Source organism: Eptatretus burgeri, chromosome 16 (genome assembly GCF_056783735.1).
Source record: "Eptatretus burgeri isolate ZD-2024b chromosome 16, Ebu_testis_v1, whole genome shotgun sequence".
NCBI classification, from domain to species: Eukaryota; Metazoa; Chordata; class Myxini; order Myxiniformes; family Myxinidae; genus Eptatretus; species Eptatretus burgeri.
In genome coordinates this window covers 35,006,719-35,033,473 of record NC_140976.1, presented here as the reverse complement: position 1 = coordinate 35,033,473, position 26,755 = coordinate 35,006,719, and the positions used below count along the sequence as shown (strand labels likewise).

Genomic DNA, 26,755 nt, shown 5'->3' with positions numbered 1-26,755 from the left:
TGTTGTGAAAGTGTTCCTCCTGTCTGGCTCTGCCGACGTCTTGCCTCGATGGCCCGCCTACTGTACTGGTCCTCGCCCACCCACACGACCTCAACCAAACCTCTTGTCTGGTCCTGCTACTGCTCAACTCTCGCCATTTTGGACTCCGCTCTCCTCCACTCAAGCTTCTGCTGCAGACAAGATCACCACACGTGTGGCGGTGGACCGAACTGCACAGCTTTTGTCGGGTGCCGCACCACGGAGCATCCCTTCCCCCGAAATGCTCAGGTACCAAAAACTGTGACCTCAACTCCCTCCCTCCCTGGCTGCAAAAGTCCTTTGCCTTTCATTGGGTTTATTTTTGTCTGAGTGTGTGTCTGAGTGTGTTGGCGCCTGTCCGTTAGATAAGCCTGTATAAGATCTTCATTGTTGTGATTGTTGTTGCTTTTATTAATCTTGTGTCTTGTCTGCTCTGTCTGCTTTTGTAAGTTGCTTGTATAATTGTCGCACCACACCTCTCTCATCTTTCCCTGCATTACATCCCCAATAAACCTTTTTGTTGTGCCACATGCTTTTCCCCACTTATTGTAAATAAATAATTGTAGAAATGTTCCCTGCTCATCCTTGTCTTTTCCTCCATTGGTCCAGCATGGTTCTGATCTAAGTTTAGCCGGGTCTTTATTCCCGATAATCCATTCCTACTCGCAACATCCGACTGCATCCGATCCGGAAAGGTAGTTGGTAGAGTGATCCGGTTCGGGCAAGGCATACCGAGGGCGTGGTTCCCCAGCAGTCGAAACCGCGTGGTTAATTAGGTAACTTGATTCGAGACAGGAGGATCTGATGCCACGCGGTTGAGGTATTGGCGTCCATGCAGGCCCGTCGCTTGGGGGGGGGGGCATTTGGGTGCACTGCCCCGCCCCCCCATGGCGCATCTGGTGCCCCCCACTTGTACGCCACCCATTTATGCCCTGTTGCACCCTGTGAACAACTTAGTGTTTAAGGACAAGTGCCCACTGTGAACTCCTTGCTGTTTAAGAGTTCACCTGTGTGAACTAAAACCCTTATTCCAGATGTTCAACGTGGTGAATAAAAAGGCCTTCTTGGATAAACTGTTCTTTAATAATATCCTTCTTTGAATAACAGTCAAGAGATAAATGTGCGCTTCCCAGCACATCTCCAAAAGCAATTGGCAAGTCAATACAGTCCAAGACCACTAGATAAAAGATAATAACGCAAGCACCAACGCCAGCAGCCAAGACGACAGACAGCCGCAAGACCTCGTGTCGAATGTCGATGCTGTGGGTGGTTATATATATATATATATATATATATATATATATATATATATATATATATATATATATATATATATATATATATATATATATATATATATATATACACATACATATCATGGATCATTTAGTTTTAAGGAATAGCCAATCAGCGTCTTCGATATGGAGGCCCCATTGAGCAGGTTACCTGCTTGGTTGTAAGTTAGGTATAAATGTAATATAGTCATAATATGATTAAGGAAAAGACATAAATTTACATTAAAGATGAAGTGCACGTGCACCGCGTGACCTTCACAACCCGTCAACCCTCCATCTTACAAAAGTAATTTTATAATAAAAATTAAAAACATGGTTGTTTGCAATCGTGCTTACATTTGAAATTATGCAAATAAAACCTGTTTTTGATGCATGGATCATTTAATAAATGAAACCGTCAACCGCCAAATGTCGCGAGTCACGAGGGACGAATCACAGAGCGCGAGCTCACAGCAGGAGAAAAATACGTGGATGATGGATATATGAAAATGGCTCAGAAAAGGAAAAAATGCAACCGACGAAAATGAAGAAGATGATGAAAGACATGTTGTAGAAGGAGACTATCATGTCGATGAAATACCGACAGAAGCTTGCCAACCTGGCCAAGCCAGCAACATCAGTCCTGCGGCTGGAGCCCCAGCGCAGACAGCCGAGTTTCCACGCTCGGCGGCACCCTCGGGATCGGGTGTGACTGTCAAGCCACTTCCCGATGGTCTTGGAAGTGAGAGACCGAATCAAGTTGTTCTACAGTAGTACCCTGGCCATCTGTTGCAGAACAAGAGTCGCTCGTTTGTGTCCTCGTGGTACCAGACTAATTTATGGCTGGAATACAGTGTGCAGACAGATGCAGCATTCTGCTATCCATGTTGGAAGTTTAACATTGCACGCAGCCCAGTGGACTCTACTTTCACAGTGCGAGGCTACCGGAATTGGAAACATGCCATTGAGAAGGGCAGGGGGTTTCACAAACACGGAACTTCAAAGGAACATTTAACTTGTGTTTTAAGGTGGAAGGAGAATGAGAGGCGCATCGATTGTGGTGAAGAGATTTCCACACTCCTCAATGCTGACCAGCTAAATAGAAACCGGTACTATGTGTCTGCTCTTATAGATGTTGTGGAATTTCTCGCCGAAAATCAGATACCTTTTAGAGGGAGCCTTGATAATTTTGAAGATATGTCAGACGGGCACAGTGGGCTCTTCCTCTCGCTTTTAAACTACACACTCAAAAAAGACACCGAGCTAGCCGAAATAATAAAGCATATCCCACAAAACGCAAGCTATACTAGTCCGGAAATGCAGAATAAACTGATCTGCACATTGAGTAATGTTGTGACGGATGCCATCGTGGAAGAAGTCGGCACATCGTGTTTTACCATCAAGGTGGATGGGACGAGGGACCCCACTGAATGTGAGAACATATCAATCATCATTCGCTTTGTATCGGCATCAAATGAAGTAACAGAGCGTCTACTCACAATAGCTACAGCCAACGCTGGAGATGCAAAAACATTGACAGACCTAATAATTGCAGAGCTGACAAAAACAGGACTTGACACGTCAAAAATATTAAGTCAGGTGTACGACGGGGCTTCAGTAATGGCTGGGAAGCACGGTGGGGTACAAAAGTTGTTGCAAGGGATATTGGAAAGAGAAATCCCCTATGTGCACTGCTTAAATCACCAACTCCATCTGGTAGTTATCCACGCACTGGCAGCAGAGAAAGCTGTCACTGATTTCCTCGAGGTTTGTTGTTGCCTGTACAAATTCTTCAGAAAGCCCACTGTTGCTGCACAGTATAAAGGTGAGCGGTTAAAACGACTTCTTGATCCAAGGTGGACGGGACATTTAGCCACCGTGTCTGTGATCATAGGATCTTTTAAGGATATCACATCCTTACTGTCAGAGATTGATGCAGAGCGCGCCTCCGGTGCAGAGATGAGGATGGAGGCTATTGGGCTTTTGTGGGAAGTCTCTGGGCCTGCCTTCATGTTCATTGCTATCTTTGTACAAAAACTGCTGATGTTGTTAAATGGCCCCAACAGACTCTTGCAGGCAGAGGACATGGACTTGCTCACGGGGTTTCAACTGGTGGCAAGTGCTTCAGAGTGCGTGAAGAAACTCCACTCTGAGGATGAGTTCACTGATCTGTAGAACAAGGCCAACGATGCTCGCACTTCTACACCTGCACCACCAAAACGGACACGCACAATGCATAAGAACTTGGAACAGTTTGTAGTTTTGGAGACTACAGGACAAAACAACGACAATGACAAGACGGAACTGCAGAGGGTTTTTTTACAGCGCAATTGACACTGTGCTTGGAGAGATCGCTCAGCGCTTCAGTGAGCGCAACACACAACTCGCCCGTTCACTCGCTGCCTTGAATCCTGAAAATGGCACGTTTTTGGATCCCCACTTGCTCCAGCACATCATGACATTAACAAAGTCAACCATCAGTGAAACGGAGTGTGTGGTTGCAAAGCAGTTTATTCGCACACAGACAGAAAAGCAGCCAAACGAGAGATGGAAAACACAAAAACTCCTCTCAACATACCACAAAACGCTGGAAGCCATGCCAAGTGTGGTGACTGCTATGAGACTTGGACTAACACTTGGTGCATCCACTGCCATGTGTGAAAACTCATTCTCAACATTGAGGAATGTCTTCACTGACCATCGACGGTCCATGCGCCATGCAGCAAGGCACAACTGGTACGGCTGGTCTTCGAGAGAGACCTCACACGTAAATGCCTGAATGAATGGAAGGAGAAGGTCCTCAGAAGATTCCACACTGAGACACGTCGCCTGCAGCTCTTCTGACAGCGACTACAGCGGTATAAAAACTATACGAGGAGTTCAGATTGTGTGTGACTGCTGGTGATGCGTGTGTGGTTGTGGTTGCAGTGTGGTTGTGGTCAGCACCCGCCGTGGTCGGCTGCTTTGTACCTCTGATGTTTAAGTTAAATGTTGTGTTTGGTGCTTTGCATATCCCATATCTAGTGCTTTGTGGATAACCTTACCTCTGTGTAATTGACTGCTTTAAATGCGGACCTTGTGGTATCTTCAGGCTGGTCGTATTTGCTGTTGATAGTTTAACGTGATGATCGCAGGTCATAGCCTACTCTATCTTATTTCAAAGTGCACTGATTCTGGTGCCAACCTCGCCCGTTTAGTCATTGTATCTCTGGTATATTAATTTTCTAATGCCAATTCTTGACAACACCTTGTATAAGTGCACCTGAATTGGTGCCAATTGTCTAATCATTGAATATCTGCATTGTGAATGTGCCAGTTTGTTGCGGCTCTCCTGCATTTGAATAATTTTAGGCCAAATACATCGGAACATATTAAATCTAGCTGAGATCAATTTGGTTAGTATGTGACAGCAACCTCAGTATAGATGTGTCAATGCTGCATGAATACAATAGTATGCCGGGTTATCAAAAATATTAAATATAATAATTGCCCCCCCCCGTCCAGTTCATATGCCCCCTTAACCCTGAGCGTTTGATCTCAAAGGGGGGGGGGAGGAGAGAGAGAGAGAGAGAGAGAGAGAGAGAGAGAGAGAGAGAGAGAGAGAGAGAGAGAGAGAGAGAGAGAGAGAGAGAGAGAGAGAGAGAGAGAGAGAGAGAGAGAGAGAGAGAGAGAGAGAGAGAGAGAGAGAGAGAGAGAGAGCGGGCTGGGGGGGTGAGGCTGGAGAGGAGACGGTAGAAAACATAAAGACCACCCACCAGCCTGCGGTGAGAGAGTGAGAGGCCCAAAGGCTCAGCCTCATCGCGGGAGATGCCAATGATTTGAAATGCCTTGGTTTCCACAGCGTGAAGCCGAGAAAGGTGGGAGGCAGGAGCACCAGCCCAGAGGGGAAAGCAGTACTCCATCAAGCTGCGGACAAAGGCTTTGTAAGTGGTCAGGAGCTCAGGTGGGCCAAGGAAGGACTTTGCATGACGGAGGATTCCCAGACGACGACTGGCTTTGGCGGCCAGGTTTGAAATGTCGTTTTCGCAGGAAATCTCATGGCAGATAGTGAGACTCAGAAGCTTGAAAGAAAAGACTTCTTCCAGAGGATGTTGAGAAAGTGGATGGGGGGGTGGGGTGGAGGGTTCTAAACAGTCCTTTCGGAGAGACATAGTGAGAGTGTGTGATTTGTCCGGATTGAAAGACATGTTCCACGTGTTGGACCAGTTTGTGATTTTACCCAGATCTGCAGTGAGCGAAAAAGCTGCTGCTTGCCGGTCTGAGGGATGACAGATGGTATGGCACAGGGTAGTCATCAGCAAAGAGAAAAAGAGGATTTTCCAGAGAGTTGGAGAGATCATTGATGAAAACCAGAAAAAGAACACGGCCCAGAACGCTATCTTGAGGAACTCCAGCCTGGACAGGAAGAGGGGATGAAAGAACTCCATTTAGGGCCACACATTGACTGTGACAAGAGAGGAAGTCTGCGAGCCTTGAGTGGAGATGGCCTTGGATACCATAGGAAGAGAGTTTGGTGAGCAGGGCAAGGTGTCAGACCGTATAAAAAGCAAGCGATACGTCGAGGGATATGGCTCTTATTTCATGTCCGGCATTAAGGACCTCCATCCATTGTTGGGAGAGCAGAAGCAGCATATCCAGGGTAGAGTGACCTGGTCTGAAACCAAATTGAAGATCGGAAATTAAGCCATTGGAGAAGAGGAAGGATTTAATGTCTGAAGCGATGATGGATTCCATAACCTTGCTGATGATTGGCAGAAGGCTGATTGGTCTGTAGTTGCAGGGATCTGCTTTTGCACCCTTTTCATGCAGAGCAGCGATGTTTGCTGATTTACAAGCAGATGGCAGATGACCTTGAGCACATGAGAGGGTGAATTGAACAGACAGAGGGTGAGCAAGAGCAGAACAACAGGTTTTTAGGACACGTGGGCTGATGCCGTCTGGACCGGTTGCAGATTCTGAATCGAGGTTTGAGAGCAAGCTCTCCACCTTGTCAGGAGAAAAGTACACAGAGTCCAGGGACAGTTGGGTGTGACTGGGTAAGGTGGGTCGAGAAAGCGATGCGTTTTGGACACAAAATTTATCTGCAAACACCGAGTTTAGGCATTCAGCCTTTTCACGTGTGGTATCACCAGTGTGGCCATTTGAGGTAAGGGAGGGGAAGGAGGGGGAACATACATGAGAAACAGATTTGATTAGATGCCACCAGGATTTTGAGGGGGGAGAGAGGTTTGAGAGTTCGAACTTGAGCTTGAAAGATGTTGTTTTCTGGCTCTCCTGAGGGTAGATACACACTTGTTCCGAGCTTTATGGAAGGAACTGAGATTACCCTCAGTTGGGTTTGCTTTCCATGAGGCAAAGGCAAGTGGTTCCAGGACAACTGCCTCGCCACAAGCTTCATTGAACCAATGGCAGGAATAAGGGTAGGACAGCTGAAGACGAGAGGGGATAAATCTGTGCATGAGGGAGGCAAAGTTTATTTGAAAGAATTCACAGGATGAGTTGATATTGGAGAAAGTAGCGAAAGGAAACCAGTCTATAACTTTGGCTGCTTGGAGACCCTGCCAGTCAGATTGAGTGAAATGCCAGACTCGACGGTGGTGAGGTGTTTCTCTGATACTAGCCAGAAAGATGTCCACTTTGACAAGGACGTGGTCAGAATAACCGATTGGAGCGGAGGAAGAGCAGCAGATATTGTCACGGAAATTTGTCAAAATCAGATCCAGAAGAGATGGAGTACCATTGGTTGAGATCCGGGTCGGGAAGTTGACCGATTGAGTCAGTCCCAATGAGTCGCAGAAAGCTTTTGCTGAGGTGCCATGGCAGATGAGAGAGGTACCCACACCTCGCCAACTGGCATGATGACAATTGAAGTCGCCACATATGAGGAAGAGAGAGTTTGGATGAGAAGATAGAAGTTGGTCCATGTTTTCGGATAGTGAGGTGTAGATGGAGTCATCACTGTTTGGTGGATGGTACAGTACACAAATAAACAGGAGGTGGGAGTGGAGGGGAAGCCGTAGCCAGAGGTATTCCTGGGGGTGTGGGGAGTGAGGGCAGTGCATGGAGAGTGAGGAAGAGTCTTTGATGAAGAGAGCAACTCCTCCACCAGGATGAGGCTCAGATCTGTCATACCGGAGGAGGGAGTAACCGGGGAGAGATACTTGGGAGTCAGACACGTCTTGGGAGAGGAAAGTTTGTGTTCGGCAGATTATGTCTGGTTTGTCTATGGCAACCTGTATGGAAAGATCTGAAAGGTTTGAGTGAATCCCCCGGATATTTGAGGTCCACACTGTTAATGAAGAGGGAGGGGAGGAGGCTTTGGGTGCAGGGGTTGGGAGGGGAGGGGGAGGGTAGGACAAGGGACGAGGGGGGGGTAAGGAGGGTTGTTGAAAGAGTGTGGGGGATTGCAGAATAACTCAGGGAGTGGGCCAGATGAGGAGGAGAAAAGGCTTTGTGATGCTGGGGGAGAGGGGGGACAAGAGAGGCGCAGAAGGCAGTTGAGGATTTGAGGAGGTGGAGTGAAGAGACAGATGTGAGAGGGCAGTGGAAGCAAGCAGATTTGTGAATGAGAGGGGGCAACTTTGAGAGGGGTGAGTGAGGGGGCTGATTGGTGGGAGAAGGGTGAGTGGGGAGAGTTGAGGGAGAAAGGTGAGGGGGAGTTTTTGAGAGAGGTGAGAGGGAGGCTTGGAGGGGAAGAGTGTGATGGTTGCCTTGAGAGTGAGAGGGGTGAGTTGGCACTGAAAATGGAAAAAAAAAGAATGGTTGATGGAAAGCGAACATTCATTGCAAACTGGGGTTTTAAATTGTTAAATTTAAAAAAATCGGTCTTGGTTTTAAAATCTGTCAGAGATGCGATTAAACACATTTCTTGAGCGATGCAATCAAGGCGAATCCAGAGAATGGAGAGAATAAACGCTGTAACAGTTAGATTTTTGAAGCAAGGTATGAAGGAAAGGTCAAATTGAGAGCAGTCTGTTGAAATAGTAGAAGAGTAGTGCATTATGATACAGTAAAGAGTACCACATGTTTGAAAGAGGAAGATGAAGCATTATAAGCGATCGTTTTTATTCTTCTTATTATTATTGTTTGAGAGAGTTTTCATCAGATTACGTTATGGAAGTGTTGTCTAAAAAATCGTGAGGTGAAATTGGATCGGTAAACGGGTGTAAACAGATCACGTGGTTATGGGAGAGGCACTTGGCTCTGGGAGGTGTATAGTCAAAAGTGAAATTTTTTTTTAAAAATAAGGTCGCGTAACATTCGGAAAAGGGAAGGTTGAAGTAAAATCGTGGAAGTGTGTGGTGAATTTGGACCGGTAAACACAGTGTGAAACTGCTGGATCGGTGAAAATTACTAAGAAGAGTAGACAGAGACACGTGGTTACAGGAAGTGTCGAGATCGAAAGGATACAAGGAAGATTCTTATTTTTTGATGTATTTTTGAAGAAAAGGTAAGATTCAGGAATGGAAGGTTGTAGGAAGAAATCGTGAAGGTAATGTTGAGAGAGGGTCAGCTCAGTAGAATAAAGATTGTGTGCCGGCAGGAGGAAGAGGAGGAAGTAGAAGAAGGATCGAGAATCGTGAGTGTGCAATGAGAAAGGTTTTTTTTTTAATTTTTTGGGGATTTAAAACAAGAAATAGTGTTTAGCCAGGAGGGATGGGGGACGCTGGGAAAGTGGGGAAGACAGAAATTGAAGGCAATGGGGAGAAAATACAAATAAACATGATAGTACACCGATGGGAAGGATGGGTAGGCCTCAAGCGCCTGGAAGAAAAGGTTGATGAAAACTCACAAAATAGCACGATTTTTGAAACAAAACCGAACTCGGAACACAGAGTAACATGTAGGTGAGAAAATAAACAGTTAAAATGGGACAAATAATGACCGGAAACTTAACTTTGAGATCGTCGGCAGAGAGCCCTGAAGGAGACTTGCTGACGCTCCAAACCCAGAACCGGAAGTCGACCAACATGGACTGGACTGCTTTTCACGACATGGACTGCTTGTGCAAGAAGGAGAAAAGACATCAAACATCATAGCCACCATGGTGTTAGTAATTTTGCAGTTTGGAGTTAAATGGCTAGCCTATATTTACAAAATTTATGTGAATGTGCAAACGACTTGAATGGTCATGTGACATGGAAGATTGGGCAAGATTGCATAAGTAACAATATGGCCATCATTCGGCCATCTTGGATCTGATCTCGAGAAAAAAATGGCATGTTTATGTAAGCCATCATTCTTTGTCTGTGTGCCAAGTTTGAACAAAGTAACAATATGGCATGTTGAAATGTAAATATGTAAATGCATGTTTGAGAAATGGTTGAGGATGTGTTCAACATCGGGTTTTTACAAGCAAAATGGCTGCCAATCTATGAGTTGGCCATCTTTGATGAGATCACAAAATTAAGTGATGTGCACGTGTATACCATCATGTACTGTGCTTGTGCCAAGTTTGAACAAAATTGGACCATGCATGTCTGAGAAATGGTTGGGGACACATTTAAGTAATGAAATGGCCACCAGTCGGCCATCTTGGGTGTGATCTCGATAAAAAAATAAAAATATGACGTGCATATGTAAGCTATTATTCGCTTTCTGTGAATTTGAACAAGATGGGAAAATGTATGTCCAAGAGATGGTTGAGGACGTGTTCTTGATGAGAACCCCTTGATGAGACCCCTTGATGAGACCTTGACCCTAACAACACCCCTTGATGAGACCCCCACCAACAGCATTCCACACACATGCACACAGTCACCTATCAATGTTCAAGCTACCTAAAAGTCTTGTCAACTCCATAACTTCTATCTCCATAACTTCCAGATACTTATCTAATTCTAATTTTAACTTATCTACTGTTTCTGCTGCCACTACCTTTCCAGGGAGGCCATTCAATGCATTAACTACTCTCTGAGTGAAAGTCACCTGCCTTACCACCGCCATAACTCTCCTCTTCTTTACTCTCAGGCTACGGCCCCTGGTCCTATCACCGTTTACTCTGTTGAATAATTCATCTGCACTTATTTTATCAATACTTTTCATTATCTTAAACATCTCTATCATATCTCCTCGTGTATAAAGCCCTGTCTCCTTCAGCCGCTCCTGATAGCTGAGTCAATCTAGTAGCCCTGCGCTGAACCCTCTCTTTGGCATCTATGTCCTTCCTGAACTGTGGTTACCAAAACTGCACACAATAGTCTAGATGTGGACTCACTAAATTCCTGTACAATGTTAACACCACGTCTTTTGATTTATAAATATGATCCCCCTCCGAATACAACCTAAAACCCTATTTGCTTTACCTATAGTTGCCTGGCATTGTGCTGCCCGCTTACCTCCCATATCGATTACCACCCCCAGATCCTTCTCCTGTGTGACACATTCCAAAATTACCCCAAACAACAGTAAAACTGTTATCGTACATTTTTTTTATTGCACCATTGACATGCACTTTACGCCACACACTAATTCTGAAGTCTCCGCTCTCCTTCCACGGACATAAAAATGACATCTATTAACTGTAATAACCTGAAAACATCAATATACATGATTAAACAAATAAATATCAGTAATTATTAATAAGCAATGTGAATTTTGTACATTTGCTATAGTGTTCTAGTATAAGGAAGATCATGTGAAGGAATGAAGAATTAATGTGGGAGGGAATGAAGGGGAGAAGGGAGGAAGGCAAATGGCCATTGGTGTTCTGTGGTGGTCTGGAGCTTGATTAAAGACTGTGTGAAATGAATAATGGTTTCTTGATGTGGAAGAACATTATCTCGGTGATGAGGAGAACAATGCTACACAAGTTGGACTTAACAGCTCAACGACTATTGGACATTGGCGACAAACACAATAATGCACAGTGATGGACAAAATGGCGCCAGAGATTACAGTATGACATGGCCACTGCAAACATTACCAAGAATGAACAAAAGTGTGCTGTCCTGCTGCACACCACCAGGGAAGAGGTACAAGGTACAAGGGAACAGGAAAGAGGTAAGGGGAAGAGGTACAATCTGTCGTTGAGACTCACCGTGTGGGAAACGATATTGGCATGGTGATCGCAAAACTTAATAAAAACTTTGAGCCTCAGCAAAATGTTTCACTTGAACGTCACGTATTTTGCCAGGCCAGACATGTGCCGTCCAAGTCGATTGTCAATTATGTAACCCAACTTCTGCAGTTAGCGAGGAGGTGTGATTTTGAGCATTGTGACACCGATGAGGTAATAGAAGATACAATCAAAGATAAGGGTGCATTGCCAATACCTGCGCAAGTTAGAAGGCAAATTGGGCTGGGAAGGGGCTTGCGAACTTGGGGGCTTGGGAGGGGGGAGGGGTTGAAGACTTGAATATGAAAGGGGTAGGTGCCTGCTACGAAACAAATAGCTTGGGCTAACCTTTGCAAACCTGATTTAAACATCAACACCATGCTACGAATAGCTCAGGCAATGGAAATATCCGAGACTGAAGCCACACAAATGGTAGAAAGGACTATGGATAACCCCAACACAGAAGCTGTGAACTTGAATAACAAAACGAATTCTCAATAAAACTCAAATGAGCCGCCTATGTGGAAACAGCACAACACAAAATGTGGTGACATCAGGAGAAGGTTCAGCACATCCAAATGTAGCTAGGGCTGTGGAGCCGCATATCACGGTGGTGACCGTGACCTGAGAAAGGGGAAATCATGCAATAACTGTGACAAACCTAACCATTTCAGCCGAGGTTGCATGGCAAGAAACTGGAAAATCCACACGGATACAACAAACTATGGAGATCACTCTGTGGGATTTATGCGTATAGCTTCTGAAGATGATCATGCGGAAACTTACATTGATCATTGAACGGATCGCCCACTGGGGATGGACACCATAGCAGACAAAATCAAGAATATTCCTATGAAAATGATGATCGATTCCGATGCTTTTTTCAATGTATTGCCCAGAAACACTTACCCTCGGCTATATCAAGATAGCCACCACCACACTCTATCCAAGTTGGCCACTGTCATCCTCACATATCGTTCAAACACTCCTCCACCTGTTCAGGGTATGTTTATCAGCTGTCTGTAGTATAACAACAGTAAAACTGTGGCGAACATAATGGTGGCTCATACGGATGATACAGGATCTCTTCTCGGGTGCACATCAGCCATCCAACTTGGTGCGATAACTGTCAGCCCATCTGTTCAACCTGTGACCAATATGCCAATCAATCTGTGGGAGGTCATCCATGTTGACGAATACATCCTTTCCCACTGACGAATAAATCCTCGGCATTGTCGATGAAAGTTCCCGATGGCCACAAACAATTATCCTGTCATCCACCTCTACCCAGTCGGTCATTAGAGGTGTAACAACTGTATTTTCCACCCACGGCTTGCCACATAAAATTGTATCAGACAATAAACCGACCCTAGTTTATCATTTTGGAGTTCAAAGAATGTTGCAGCATTTATGGAATCGAACATCGTACAAGTACACATTATTGGCTTCAAGTTAGAATATTTTTCTTTACTCTGAGTAAAGCCCGTCACATTGCATTGATCACAGGAATTGGTGTCTCGGAACTATTTACATATGTCCACTAAATTATTGTACAACAACATATTGCGTCCGTCACAGGGCATCTCAAGCAGCACTTCTTTGGGAAGTGAAGTCCACACCAAAATCACTCACCTTCCAACTCGGATCAACAATGTTGTACTACAAAATTCCCTGCACTGAGACTGGGTTATCAAACAAAATGGAGAGATGTTTTTTTCAATTTCCTAAGGGGTCTAAAGTGTCTTAAGGGTCTCACAGGGTCTATATGGTCTAAAAAAATCTCTCAGTGTCAAAATGGTGTAAAGGTCTACTGGGTCTAAGGGGTCTGGAGGGGTCTAATGACGAAAGAGCAAAAGGGATCTAAAGTGTCCAAAGGATGTTAAAGTGTCTTAAATTGTCGAAAGGGTCTTACAAGGTGTATTGATGTTGCTCGTTGAATGGAGGAATTACCAGAGGAAAAAAGGTGTTCTTGCTTCGTATGCAGCCTGTGGCTGCTGGTTGCATCATTTTTGGAAGTGTGGTTGTGCCGCTGATGCAGTTCCCCTGTAACCATTAAGCTGATACTCATTTTGCTGACCTCGATTTTGCCGACCTTTGAAGGACGACAGGCTGAGTCAACCTAACTGTTGTTCTTTAACGGAACGACAGGTGCTCAAAGTCAAGACACTAAGATCACCAGTCACCTTAATGGCTAAGCCAACACCAGGCTTTTTATAGGAGTGGAAAGTGTCTCAAGCATCGAATAAGGTCTAAATGGGTATGAAGGGATCGAAGGGGGCTAAGGACTTGAAGGGATCTTATGGTTGAAAGGGGTACAAAGGGTGTTAATGGGTGTGATGGGGTCTCAAGGTTCTTTAAGGTGTCTGAAGGATGTGAAGGTACAAGGGGTCTCAAGGGTTTAAATGGGTGTGAAGGGGTGTGAAGTACAAAGCCTTTAAGTCTTTAAAGTCTTTTCAAAGTCTTTAAAAGGTCTAAGCCCTAAGGGATGTATAAGGTCTTAAAAGTCGAAGAGGTTTAGATGAGGGTAAAGGGTTTAAGGTGCTTGTGATGTCTAAAAGTTACATTCCAATAGTATCTGACGGAATTGTTGGACGTAGTCAGGATCCAAGTCACGTTCAAACAGTATGTGATTAATAGCTAAACTCACATGGGTCCGTTGAGGCTTCAGACACTTCACACACCTCCATTGAGGGTTCCTCGTCACACACCCTACTTGCCCACAAAATTTCATTGGAATCCATCCACAATTTTTTGAGATATCCTGCACACAAACAGACAAACAAGAAAAGACATCGTGCAGAGCACGATACTTGCAAAATCCACCCCCCTCTCCAAAGGTTGCCAAGGATACATCAAATCGTCCATTTCATTAAGATTAATATTGACAATTTTAATCAAAGATCAGGTCAGTGGGATGAAAATTTATTATTTTTCAGATGGAAATTGATGATTTTTTGAAGTTTGACCTTGAAGTGACCTTTTGACCTCAAAAAAAGTTGGCTTCCAAATTCAGTGATGCACTATGTGACTTCAGACTGCCCATGAAGGACTGGGGCATTCAAAGAAGGAAAACGATAAGAGATTGGATCCACCCTTATTCTGCACCTATCCAACCCTTATTTTACCATTAAATGTAGACGAGGTGACAGTAAAAGCGTCTGTACCTATCCACCTCTTATTTCACCATTAAATGTAGACTAGCTATGGTAAAAACTTCTGCACATATCCACCCCTTATTTTAGTATTAAATGTAGACGAGCTATGGTAAAAGCTTCTGCACATATCCACCCCATATTTTACCATTAAAAGTAAACTAGCTTCAGTAAAAGCTTCTGCACCTATCAACCCCTTATTTTAATATTAAATGTAGACTCGCTATGGTAAAAGCTTCTGCACCTATCAACCCCTTATTTTACCATGAAATGTAGACGAGGCGACAGTAAAAGCTTCTGCACCTGTCCACCCCTTATTTTAATATTAAATGTAGACGCGCTATGGTAAAAGCTTCTGCACCGATCAACCCCTTATTTTACCATTAAATGTAGACGAGCTATGGTAAAACCTTCTGTACCGATCCACCCATTATTTTACCATTAAATGTAGACGAGCTATGGTAAAAGCTTCTGCACATATCCACCCCTTATTTTACCATTAAATGTAAACTAACTACAGTAAAAGCTTCTGCACCTATCCCCCCCTTATTTTAATATTCAATGTAGACTCGCTATGGTAAAAGCTTCTGCACCTATCATCCCATTATTTTACCATTAAATGTAGACGAGGCGACAGTAAAAGCTTCTGTACCTATCCACCCCTTATTTGACCATTAAATGTAGACTAGCTATGGTAAAAACTTCTGCACATATCCACCCCTTATTTTAGTATTAAATGTAGACGAGGTATGGTAAAAGCTTCTGCACATATCCACCCCTTATTTTACCATTAAATGCAGACGAGGTGACAGTAAAAGCTTCTGTACCTATCCACCCCTTATTTCACCATTAAAAGTAGACTAGCTATGGTAAAAGCATCTGCACATATCCACCCCTTATTTTACCATTAAAAGTAAACTAGCTACAGTAAAAGCTTCTGCACCTATCAACCCCTTATTTTAATATTAAATGTAGACTCGCTATGGTAAAAGCTTCTGCACCTATCAACCCCTTATTTTACCATTAAATGTAGACAAGGCGACAGTAAAAGCTTCTGTACCTATCCACCCCTTATTTGACCATTAAATTTAGACTCGCTATGGTAAAAGCTTCTGCACATATCTACCCGTTATTTTACCACGCAATGTAAACTTGTTACAGTGAAAGCTTCTGCATCTATCCACCCCCCCTTATTTTACTATTAAATGTATATGAGGCTACAGGAAAATCTTCTGCACATATCCACCCCTTATTTTAATATTAAATGCAGACAAGCTATTGTAAAAACTTCTGTACCGATCCACCCCTTATTTTACCATTAAATGTAAAGTAACTATGGTGAAAGCTTCTGCACCTATCCACCACTTATTTTTTCCATAAAATGTAGAGGCGGCTACAGTAAAAGCTTCTGCATATATCCACCCCTTATTTTACCACGAAATGTGAATGAGATACAGTGAAAACTTCTGCACCTATCCACCCCTTATTTTTTCCATTAAATGTAGACGAGGCTACAGTGAAAGCTTCTGCACATATCTACCCCTTATTTTACCACTAAATGTAAACGAGCTACAGTTTAAACTTCTGCACCTATCCACCTCTTATTTTTCCCATTAAATATAGATGAGATTACAGGAATAGCTTCTGCACCTCTCAACCCCTTATTTTACTATTAAATGGAGACTAGCTATGGTAAAAGCTTCTGCACCTTTCCACCCCTTATTTTTTCCATAAAATATAGACTTGGCTTCAGTGAAAGCTTCTGCACATATCCACCCGTTATTTTACCACTAAATGTAAACGAGCTACAGTGAAAGCTTCTGCACCTATCCACCCCTTGTTTTACCACTAAATGTAAACGAGCTACAGTAAAAGCTTCTGCACATATCCACCCCTGGGGGTAACAGATTCTGAGTTCTGTGGGATCTGGATCTGCCCCCTCTCCCCTGGTCTCCATTACTCATTTTGATATTTTCATGTTCATTGTATGTATTATCTTCGAAAAGTTTCAGATCATTCAAAATTACATAAATGTACATTGTTTGTATTCCTATTTGATATTTGCATCAATGTATATTTAAGCATGTCCGTACAGTACTGTCACTCTGACATGTTCAATCAGTGTTAATTAACCTTTTGTACATCACTCACTTATTCGCTCATTGTGAGGATAGTCCCATCCAATATGGTATTAAGCATCAACATGTCTAGTATTGCAATGTACATCCAGACACGAGAGTTTTTGTTAAAATCGTTATGTGATTATTTACCATTGAGTGATGGGGCCAAAACTGATATATAGCACGATATCTCAAAAAGATGTGGACGGATTATGAAAAAAAACTTGGTGGATTAGTTGGTTAGGGAACAAAAACAAGCTGATTCGATTTTGGTTAAGGTCCGAATCCAGATCCGTCCTATCAGTGCGATAAAAATGTAAACTGTTCAGCCTAGCAGAGGTATGCACTCCACCAAAGAGTGCAGTTCTCATTACTGCAATATTTGCAGAGAAGTGTGACATCAAAATACCATTAAACTCTGCATTTCCGACGTTCTGCCTCCACGATTTACTATTTCACTTGATTGTTGTGTCAGGGTTATAAAGGAAGTGCGAGGCCAGCCCGTCAGACAGGAAGAAGGCTGGGAAGAAGCAGCAAGGGAAAGACAAATGAAAACACAGGAGTAACAGGACATATATTATAAGAGAAACAGAGACAAGATGTGGGAAATAAAAATGCGCAAGACAATTGCAACAGAGGGTACAGAAAGCCTCGGACAGGAAAGTAGTTTATGGCTGCACCTTTTTAATGAGAAAAAAATGGTTAAAAAAAAATCTCGACAGGTAATGAAAACACGAAAATCAAACAAGAAAATCAAAACAAATTCGGAACCCCCCCCCCAAAAAAAAACAACAACAACAAACAATAAAGAAATAAAACAATAAATTACAGAACAAGAGAAGTCAAAAGAGGAAGGAGGAGAAATCAAACAAGAATTCAAAAGCTAGTAATTATAAAAGAAATAACAGAAGAAAGAGAAAGAACTCCAGAAGAAATCAAGAAAGAGGAGGAAACCAAAGAAAGGAAGAAATCAAAGAGAAGAAGAATCAAATTCATAAGCACAAACAATTATCCCACCCTTTCAATCCCCATTGCCTTCACTGCAAATGAAAAGGGGGAAATGAGGGGTGGGGAGCTCTGCCTTTTGGAGCGAGAGCGTCAGTCAGTGGGAAGGATCTAGAGAACGATGACTTGGGGAACCCTCACCATGATCTGCCGCATTGTGTACCCCTTCTGCACTGGCCCTGAATAGGCCGTCTTATGCCCGGGGGTCTCTACGCCCCACAGGTTTCTTCACGACGGTTCGCAGATGATAAATTCCTTATGGGGCCTTGCCCAAGGGAAGGTGGTCTTTTGCCCTCCCAGCCCTTCCTCTGGCACTTGTTCAAGGTCCATTCTCCTCTGTCAATTCCTGCTTCCTCAGAGGAGGAGCTGTCGCTTTCAACCCCCTGTGGCGGGGTCTCTTGAATGGAGGTTGTTCCCTCGGAACCTGCCACCAGAGAAATTACCTTTCCCATAATGTTCTCCCCTCCTACCTCAGTGGGCCCAGCACCCAACGCAACCACATCCAGGTCCTACACTGCTGGGAGTGAGGGGACTGCAGCCTCCTCCCTGCTCTCATCCTCTACTCGACCCTCTCCTCCTCCATCTTATATGTGGGGAGGGGGGCATAACAAACAAGGCAAGGCAGATGCCACCCCTTTCATCATTCCTGGAGCAACACCCCCACCCTCCCCCTCAGATACATCTTGCTCCCGTAGCTCCACGCACAGGAGTGGAAGGTGTGCCCCAATCCACCACAGAGGTTGCACTGTACCTGAGCGGTGCAGTGCTCCCTCAAATATCCCAAATGGCCACACTTGGAGCAAAATTGTACTTTGCACCCAGACACAAGGTGAACCAGTTGACTGCACAGCCGCATAAATTTGGCTGTCTTGCATAAAACACCTGGCCATGGTCCATCCAAATGACTATCCCATTCGGAATGTGGGTGACCGTGCCATCCTCCTTGACCCAACACTTAACACAATACTGCCAAGCCGCAGTCCATATACCCAAACCGTTCGGATTAACCGTGGTGGGTTCTTAACATCAATATATCGAGACAACCAATAATGAACGTTACTCTCTCATTGTAGAAGCAGACCGTCGTGACACTATCATGGTCAGAGAGGGCCTTGACAACCCAATCAGCCAGAGAAAAAGCTGACCAACCAGTAGTCCATCATGCGCAGGACTCGGCAAGCCTTCCAACGGACTGGAGGGGCACATCAAATCTGCGGGCCAAGGAGATTAAACAGAAAAAAAATCCTCAGACTTGAACTCCGGCATGCTCAACTATACCATCCACCCAAATACCTCACTTGGTGGAATGGGTCCCACCTTCTCAAATTTGAACCGGATGCAGATATGGCACCTGCTTGCCATGACAGAGTCCTGGGGAGGGCTGGGACAACATGATGAAAAAGGGGGAGGGGGAGGGGAAAGAGGTGGTTGCAAGAAAGAGTGAAGCGATCCCAGGATGTCCTTTATAAATATTCAGTAAGCTATCACTGAACCCCCTGAACTGCATATGCAACCCTTGTCATGACCTCCACCAACGAAGGTGAATGGAGGTTATGTTTTCACCCCTGTTTGGCTGTTTGTTTGTATGTGAGCACGATATCGCAAAAAGTTGTGGACAGGCTGAAACTTGATGGACACGATGGGTGTGCGACAAAGACGAACTGATTCCATTTTAGTGAAGATCCGGATGCCAATCCGAGAATTTTTATGTGATTCTTCACCATTGGAGAGATTGTGCCAAAAATGATATAGAGCATGATATCAAAATAATTGTGGAAGAGTTATGCCAAAATTTTGTGGATAAGTTAGTTAGGTGACAAGAACAAGTTGATTAAATTTTGGTCCAGTTTTGAATCCAGGACAGGCCTATCAATGGGATACAAAAGGTAAACTGTTCAGCCTGGCAGAGGTATGCGCTCTACCTAGCTCGTTCTGCTTGTCCGTACCTAACTACCGAGTGCCGTTATGGTTATCCTTGCACTGGCCTCTGATGCTCTGGCTATCAGCGTTTATGTGAATCTCGAACTACCTTTCAAGCAGTATCAAATAAAACAATTAACAATCCGATGACATTGAGTACCTTCATGTTTAGTCAAAATATAACTTGCCTTTTGATTCTGCACAAATAACGTTCTCTGACTATACCCATGAAGCCAATATTTCCGGACCACATCTGGCTGACTGTCGCCATGTCAGCACTGCTTGCAGGACGTCCAACAAGGTGTTGGTCCACCATCGTTAGCCACGTGGGTCTCGGCTTATATAATTTCAGAAATTACAAGATATTACAAGACAGGTGAAACGTAACCAACAAAATGTGTTTTAACTAACAAATTCCGTTTCTCCATTTTTTTTTGATTGATGAAAATCTGATATTGCTCAAAAGTTATTCATACATTGATTGAAAGGTTCTCCGTTTTCTGAAGAATAAACATTCAAGAATATTCACATTTAATGGGTACGTAGTAAATAAATAAATAAATAATGATCGTGTCTTCATCTACCATTTGTAACTGACGAATGATATGTCTTGTTTTGCAGGTGTTTTTCAGGCCAGTCCTTCTTGGCATGCCAGACAGATGAGACTTCAGTCTTCGTTTGATTATGACCTCCTCCGTAACAACATGGCTTTCTCTGTGAAAAATCCAGAGCTGGAAGATGCCTTAGGCTTGAATCGACAAACGCATCTGCAGTCATTTGTAATGTTTGGGCCACAAGCCCCAAGAGGAGTCAATGTCACTTTGGGACCATTTTCAGCATGGCAGCCACTGCCTCCACAACTTCATTTGCGAGGACTTCCACAGACATTGCTGCAGAGTGACTCTGGGCTTAACTGGATTCTGCAAAGTTTTTTGGCACAGGATTATGCTTCTCTGACAAGACCCAAAGTGCAGGTTTTGTTCCGTGTTGTCGGGCGCGATTGGGCGCATCCGCCTGCTGCTGAAAAGCTACCCTGTGTGGTGTTGCATGCTTTTCACGGCGCGCAGAACATGCAGGGTACCTGCCAACTCAAAGGGAGCCTGGGAATGTGTCTAGCTGAGGTGGGCCTTCCAGGGATCTGGTTTGGAGATTTTGATGGGATGACCGGTCTTGCAAAGCCTACAGTAGGTTTGTACTACACATTAAAAGCTGGTAGCTGCGACATAGAAACCCTGACGGCGACTGCCAACGATGTACACAGCACACAGCATGACCTCCAATGGGTGGGCAGTATAAACCTTCAGCCAGAACAGCTGCCAGAACTACAGGAGGTGCTTCTTGACAGCAACGTAGCGATCTACCTTCCCAGGAATCCAGTAATGCATGGGAACGTATTCCTCGTGCCCGTGGTTCTTCTAAGGAACTCCACAGCCGAGCGCTTCACCCTCAGGTAATCCCTGCATTACACGGTACTCCGAGTGCCCAATTCTAATAGCTACTAGTGCTGGTAATTGTCTTTCCAGTCGCGTTTTCTTCACTGACCCATCTTTGTAAAGAAGGAGAGAGAGGAATAAATATCATTGGCATGCTGATCCTACCTCCACAGGTTCTCGACAATGTCATGGCCTGTGGTTTGAAAATTATTTTGATTGGCACCGCCTGGATCCCAAGAGCAATGTCAGATAATAATGCATTCTACTTCTTCTTTTACTTCTCATTATTATTATTATTATTATTATCATTTTGGTTGTTGTTGTTGTGGTTATTTCAAAACCTCCTCTTTATTGATCCGCCATCATTCAATGTACGTGTGCAGACTTTGCTTTTCGGGTTGCTTGCAGCCTCTCATCAGGATAGGCTGCAAAAAATAGTGCTTTATCTGTTGCTATCCACAAAGCGTATGGCTTCATGACCGTGACACCCACTTTCAAAAGAAGCTGTTATTTGAAATGGATGCCTATACAGGCAGGCAGCAATGAACAAGAAGGAAGATCTCTCCTTGAGCTTGCATGTCTCAGGTTGTTGTTTTGTTTTTCTTTGTATAAACAAATAATTGTGTGTGTGCATAAATATGCGTGTTTGATGGATCAATTCCTGCAAAGTTCGATTAATTCCTCCACATCAAAGTTGCAAAGTTCGAGGTTTGTTGATATTTTATGTGGAAAATCATATCTCTTAATGAATCCCAGAAAGCCAAAGGACATCAAAGGATTGTGTTGCTTCTGGTGCTTCTGACGCTCTTCTGTGGATATGAAAAAGCTCTCCATTTATTCCCACAGATCACTGTTGAAGTGTTGAGTTGACAGCTTGTAATGCGTGGATCTGTCTTGTTAAGGGTGGTGTGACACGTACAAAAATCTCCACTACACAACGTTTGATCTCACCTATACAGGTGATGTCAGATACACTTACACTTTGCACAACTTTTCAGTGGTTTTTTCAATAGCCAACAGTGCACTTGTATATCTACATTATTGCCTTTTCTTTTTCAAACAGCTCATTACCTTGTGTATTTGAAAGGTGGTCTCTTTGTGAATATCAGACAGTGGGTTGTCCTGCCAAGCGCAGGTGCAGGTTTGATCCTGAATCGTTGCCGCAACTCCATGAGCCTCGATATTTGTTGAATGAATTGTAAAACTTTAGAGATGGTACCTACCTTTGGAGTGACGTTGAGAGTTCCTTGGTCTGCCCTTTTGTTACAAGACTTGTCTCATTAATTTCGTAACGTGCTAATTTATTTTCTATTGAGGTCTACTCGTTTTGAGGGGAAGATGCATACCTGTGCACTCCCAGGTTTATGCTTAATTATATTACCGATGGAGTAAAGTTGAAAATAACTGTTGAATTATTTTACTAATCCATCTCCATTCACAACACGAACAGGGTTCTTAACATACACAGAGTGATGTAGGTGAGAGGACTGAGAATCCTGTCCTGCAGAGCCATGGGAATGTAATCCACATCTTCTGCAGTCATGTGCAGCACAAGGCTGCAGGGTAGCATCATTAGCTGAGAGCATGGCTGTGCCCCTGATAGAATGCCCTCTTCCGATTCGATCAGGAATTTGTAATTTGCTCAGGTTATCAGAGATAACTAACCTCCTCTTCACAAAGAGACATCGTGGAATCTTTAACGTCCACTAACAAATACTGGCAGACAGGATTCCAAGTTTAACATCCAACCAAGGGACAGCACACACATTTATGAATCACCCTGCCTGTGAAACACCAGGATGACAGTTTATAGCTGGGTCGAGATTCAAACCCAGGCTGGACAGCTTAGAGGCGAGTGTGCATATCTCTAGGCCATCCTGTCAACCAAAATAATCCACTACTGTGGGGTTTATGCACCGAACCAGAGCCAATCAACGCGGTGGATGTGAACGAAGTAAAAGGAGGTGTGAGTTGAATTGCAAGTTAAGTATACATTAAGTGCTCTTCCTTTAAAACTCGATGTATATGTTTGAATTTTATTAACTTTTCGACGAGGTCGAGGCTCATACATGAGCGAAGCAACAAAGGAGGGAAAAGGCAATGCACTGACAGTGGGGGCAGCAAGAAGGGGACTGAACAAACAGGGAAAATGAAGGGGAGGAAACACGACAACCGATGTGGACAAGGTATACGAGAACACATGGTAAGGATGAGTACATACAGTACGATGGTATGGAAATGTGGAGGAGGTGCATTGGAGAAGATGGAAAGGTCCAGGGAGTTGGAGGCAAAGCAAAAGGAAAGAGAGAATGACATGTTCAATGTGTGCCATTTGATGTGGATTCCCGTGAATGCATAAGTAAATACTTTTCCCCCTTTTCTTGAAACTCAGCTTGTGAGAAAGTGGGGCAACATACGACAAGATCAGCATGGATTTAAAAACAACAAGTCTGAAGACGACGATGGTGCACGAGCGGAATTTGACGATGTAGATTGTTTCAGAAGTCAAGGATGAGACAATGTGATAATGTTTGACCAAGTTATAAAAATGATCAACATGATGTGGTACGAGTGACAGGTTATTAGCTGCAAAATGTCGAAAACCCGGTTTCGTTCAACAACTTTAAAAATTTTACCTTTGCATAACCTTTAAAGGTCCCAAAACAATGTTGTGGACATTAAAATAAGGAAACAGGATGCGTGCTATAGCTTATTGGAGTTAGTTCATCGAAGAAGGTCGAAAACCCGGTTCGATTCCCACAACTTTCAAAATTTGACCTTTGTGAACTTTAAAGGTCAAAGGTCAAGGATTATGACCTTTGGTGCAAAACTTCCTCTGGAACATTTCAGGAACAATATAACGTCATATAGGCTATATGGCCTTTCGCACTCCTCGGATTATCCATACTTTGATGAAATCGGCGTAAAAACAAACTTGAAGGGGGCGCCACGGGCAAGGTGTTCGAGATAGACAAAAATGGTTTCAAGACTTTAGGTGGGGAATGACCTCAAGATTATGCATAAAAAATATTGTCATCCTAACTCTCAAAGTTTGGGCGGTCATATGATTTTTATGTCAAAATCGCAATTTTCTAAGTTCGTGACCTTGTGACCTTGACCTTGGGACGAAAATGAAAAATCGAGCTCTGTGGGGCTATGCAGGTGCTATTGGGCTAACGAAATACCAAAACCCCTGTCAAATTCGACAAACCCCTTCGGAGAAGATGCAAATTGAAATCGGCTACCCCCTAAAAACACAATTCGCAATTTTCTAAGTTTGTGACCTTGTGGCATTGACCTTGGGACGAAAATGAAAAATCGAGCTCCGTTGGGCAATGCAGGTGCCATTGGGCTAACCAAATACCGAAACCCCTGCCAGATTCGACAAACCCCCTCGGAGAAGATGGATTTTTATGTCAAAATCGCAATTTTCTAAGTTCGTGACCTTGTGACCTTGACCTTGGGACGAAAATGAAAAATCGAGCTCCGTGGGGCTATGCAGGGGCTATTGGGCTAACCAAATACCGAAACCCTTGTCAAATTCGACAAACCCCCTCGGAGAAGATGCAAATTGAAATCGGCTACCCCCTAAAAACACAATTCACAATTTTCTAAGTTTGTGACCTTGTGGCCTTGACCTTGGGACGAAAATGAAAAATCGAGCTCTGTGAGGCTATGCAGGTGCCATTGGGCTAACCAAATACCGAAACCCCTGCCAGATTCGACAAACCCCTCGGAGAAGAATTTTTTAATGTCAAAATCGCAATTTTCTAAGTTCGTGACCTTGTGACCTTGACCTTGGGACGAAAATGAAAAATCGAGCTCCGTGGGGCAATGCAGGTGCCATTGGGCTAACCAAATACCGAAACCCCTGCCAGATTCGACAAACCCCCTCGGAGAAGATGGATTTTTTAATGTCAAAATCGCAATTTTCTAAGTTCGTGACCTTGTGACCTTGACCTTGGGATGAAAATGAAAAATCGAGCTCTGTGGGGCTATGCAGGTGCCATTGGGCAAACCAAATACCGAAACCTCTGCCAGATTCGACAAACCCCTCGGAGAAGATGCAAATTGAAATCGGCTACCCCCTAAAAACACAAGTTTTTTGGGCGTGGCTCCACCCATAATGGGCGGACCACGCCCATTTTCAGGAAAACACAACGAGATCATGATATAAACCTCCCACCAAAATTTCATCAGGATCGGATCAAAACCCACGGAGCTATGCTCGGGACAGACAGACAGACAGACAGACAGACACACACACACACAATAACGAATATAGTGGTCACTTATATTTTTTGTGAAAATATTTTTTCGTGAACCAACAAAAACTCTATGAAAGTAGGTTGAGCATGGTGGTAGTTAACACTGTGTGAAGTGCTGGTTGGTTGGTTGTGTTTGTATGAGGGTGTCATAGTTTACGTATGGGGGAGGAAGGAGTGTGGTTTGTGGCATTTGTGATGTCATTTTAGCTGTGGGAAGGTGAGTTCCGGCTGTGGAAGCCAGTTGACTGGTGTGCAGTTGGATGGTGAATGTTGTGAGAGTTAGTGGTTTATTAGCCTCCGTGCAGCGGGAAACGGGGTTTTGCAATCACTGCCGTGTGTGTGTGTGGGTGTCCGTGTGTCCATCGGTCCAGGCCATAACTTTTTTTGTCATCAAATTCTCATCATACCTTTACCATGAGAAGATGCAGAAAATCATTTTACAAAAATTGGGTTAAAATGTGAAAGGGCAAAGTAATAGTTCCTATAAATAGCCATTATTAGCCCCACTGCAGTGTGTCAAGCATGAGATGGTCAGATATTTATTTTAATCGCTTCTGTGTTTGTTTGTTTATTTATTTATTTACCATTTAGCTTCAGTGTGTATGTTCAGACCATAACTTGTTTACCATTTGAGCTTTTTTCATCAAATCTTCAGCAAACCTATATTATGAGAATACAGACAACACAAATTAACAAAATGTACAAGTTCTTTTTACAATTGCCGTTTACGTCAGGTTTAGTTTGAGTATAAAGCGGTCACGGATGGGCTTTGCATTTTGAGATACTTTCTAATTCTGGTTTATTTATGTACATGGGTGCGGATGTGTGCACAAACAAAAGTGTGAGTACACAGGATTTTTATGATTGAAAGGCCCAGTCACACCTTGACGTTTTAGCCAGCAATGGCAACGTATCAAAATGTATGTAAAACGCTGTCTTACGCTGAACTTTTGATGATTTTTTTTAAAGATTCGGACGTATTCATAACGAGTTGGTCGTATGCATAACATATTAGTAACGGACACAGAACGTTTCGTTGTCTTATAGATAACTTATACCAATGAATACTTAGCCTGTTGTCGGCGTTCACAACCTATGCCCAACGATAGTCTAACTTATGAATAGCGCGCTGCACGTATCACCGACGATCACGTGGCGTAGCCTATTAAAAGGCTGCTGCACAACGATTCAAATCATAACCGCCGGAGAAATGGAAGCGTCAACATCGCAGTCACACCTTGGCGATCTTGCCAGCATATGCCGACCTCTGAAAAATGCGTCTAAAACCCTGGCGCACGTCGAATATGGTATGGGTAAGTTTGGTATGCGTGAATAGAATGCAAAAGTACGCAATCATACGTCGTAGTAAGTGGAGTACGTCTTGTACTTTTTACCATGTTAAACATTTTACGACGTACTTGCCGTATGCCTCACACATTCTGCATGCGATGGGAATAAGTTGTACGCACGATATGCGATCGTTGGCACACGTCGACACACGTTCGTTG

The 26,755-nt window shown here is 43.7% G+C and overlaps 1 protein-coding gene across 1 annotated transcript in view; it reads left to right on the top strand.

The window, feature by feature from the left end:
• Positions 1-26,755, top strand: part of LOC147010848 (transmembrane protein 132E-like) — a 611,930-nt gene that overhangs the window by 8,810 nt on the left and 576,365 nt on the right. Inside the window, exon 2 of the mRNA XM_085859633.1 lies at positions 20,168-20,996. Within this exon, the coding sequence (XP_085715759.1) occupies positions 20,168-20,996 (829 nt within the window). The remainder of the gene's footprint in view (positions 1-20,167; positions 20,997-26,755) is intronic.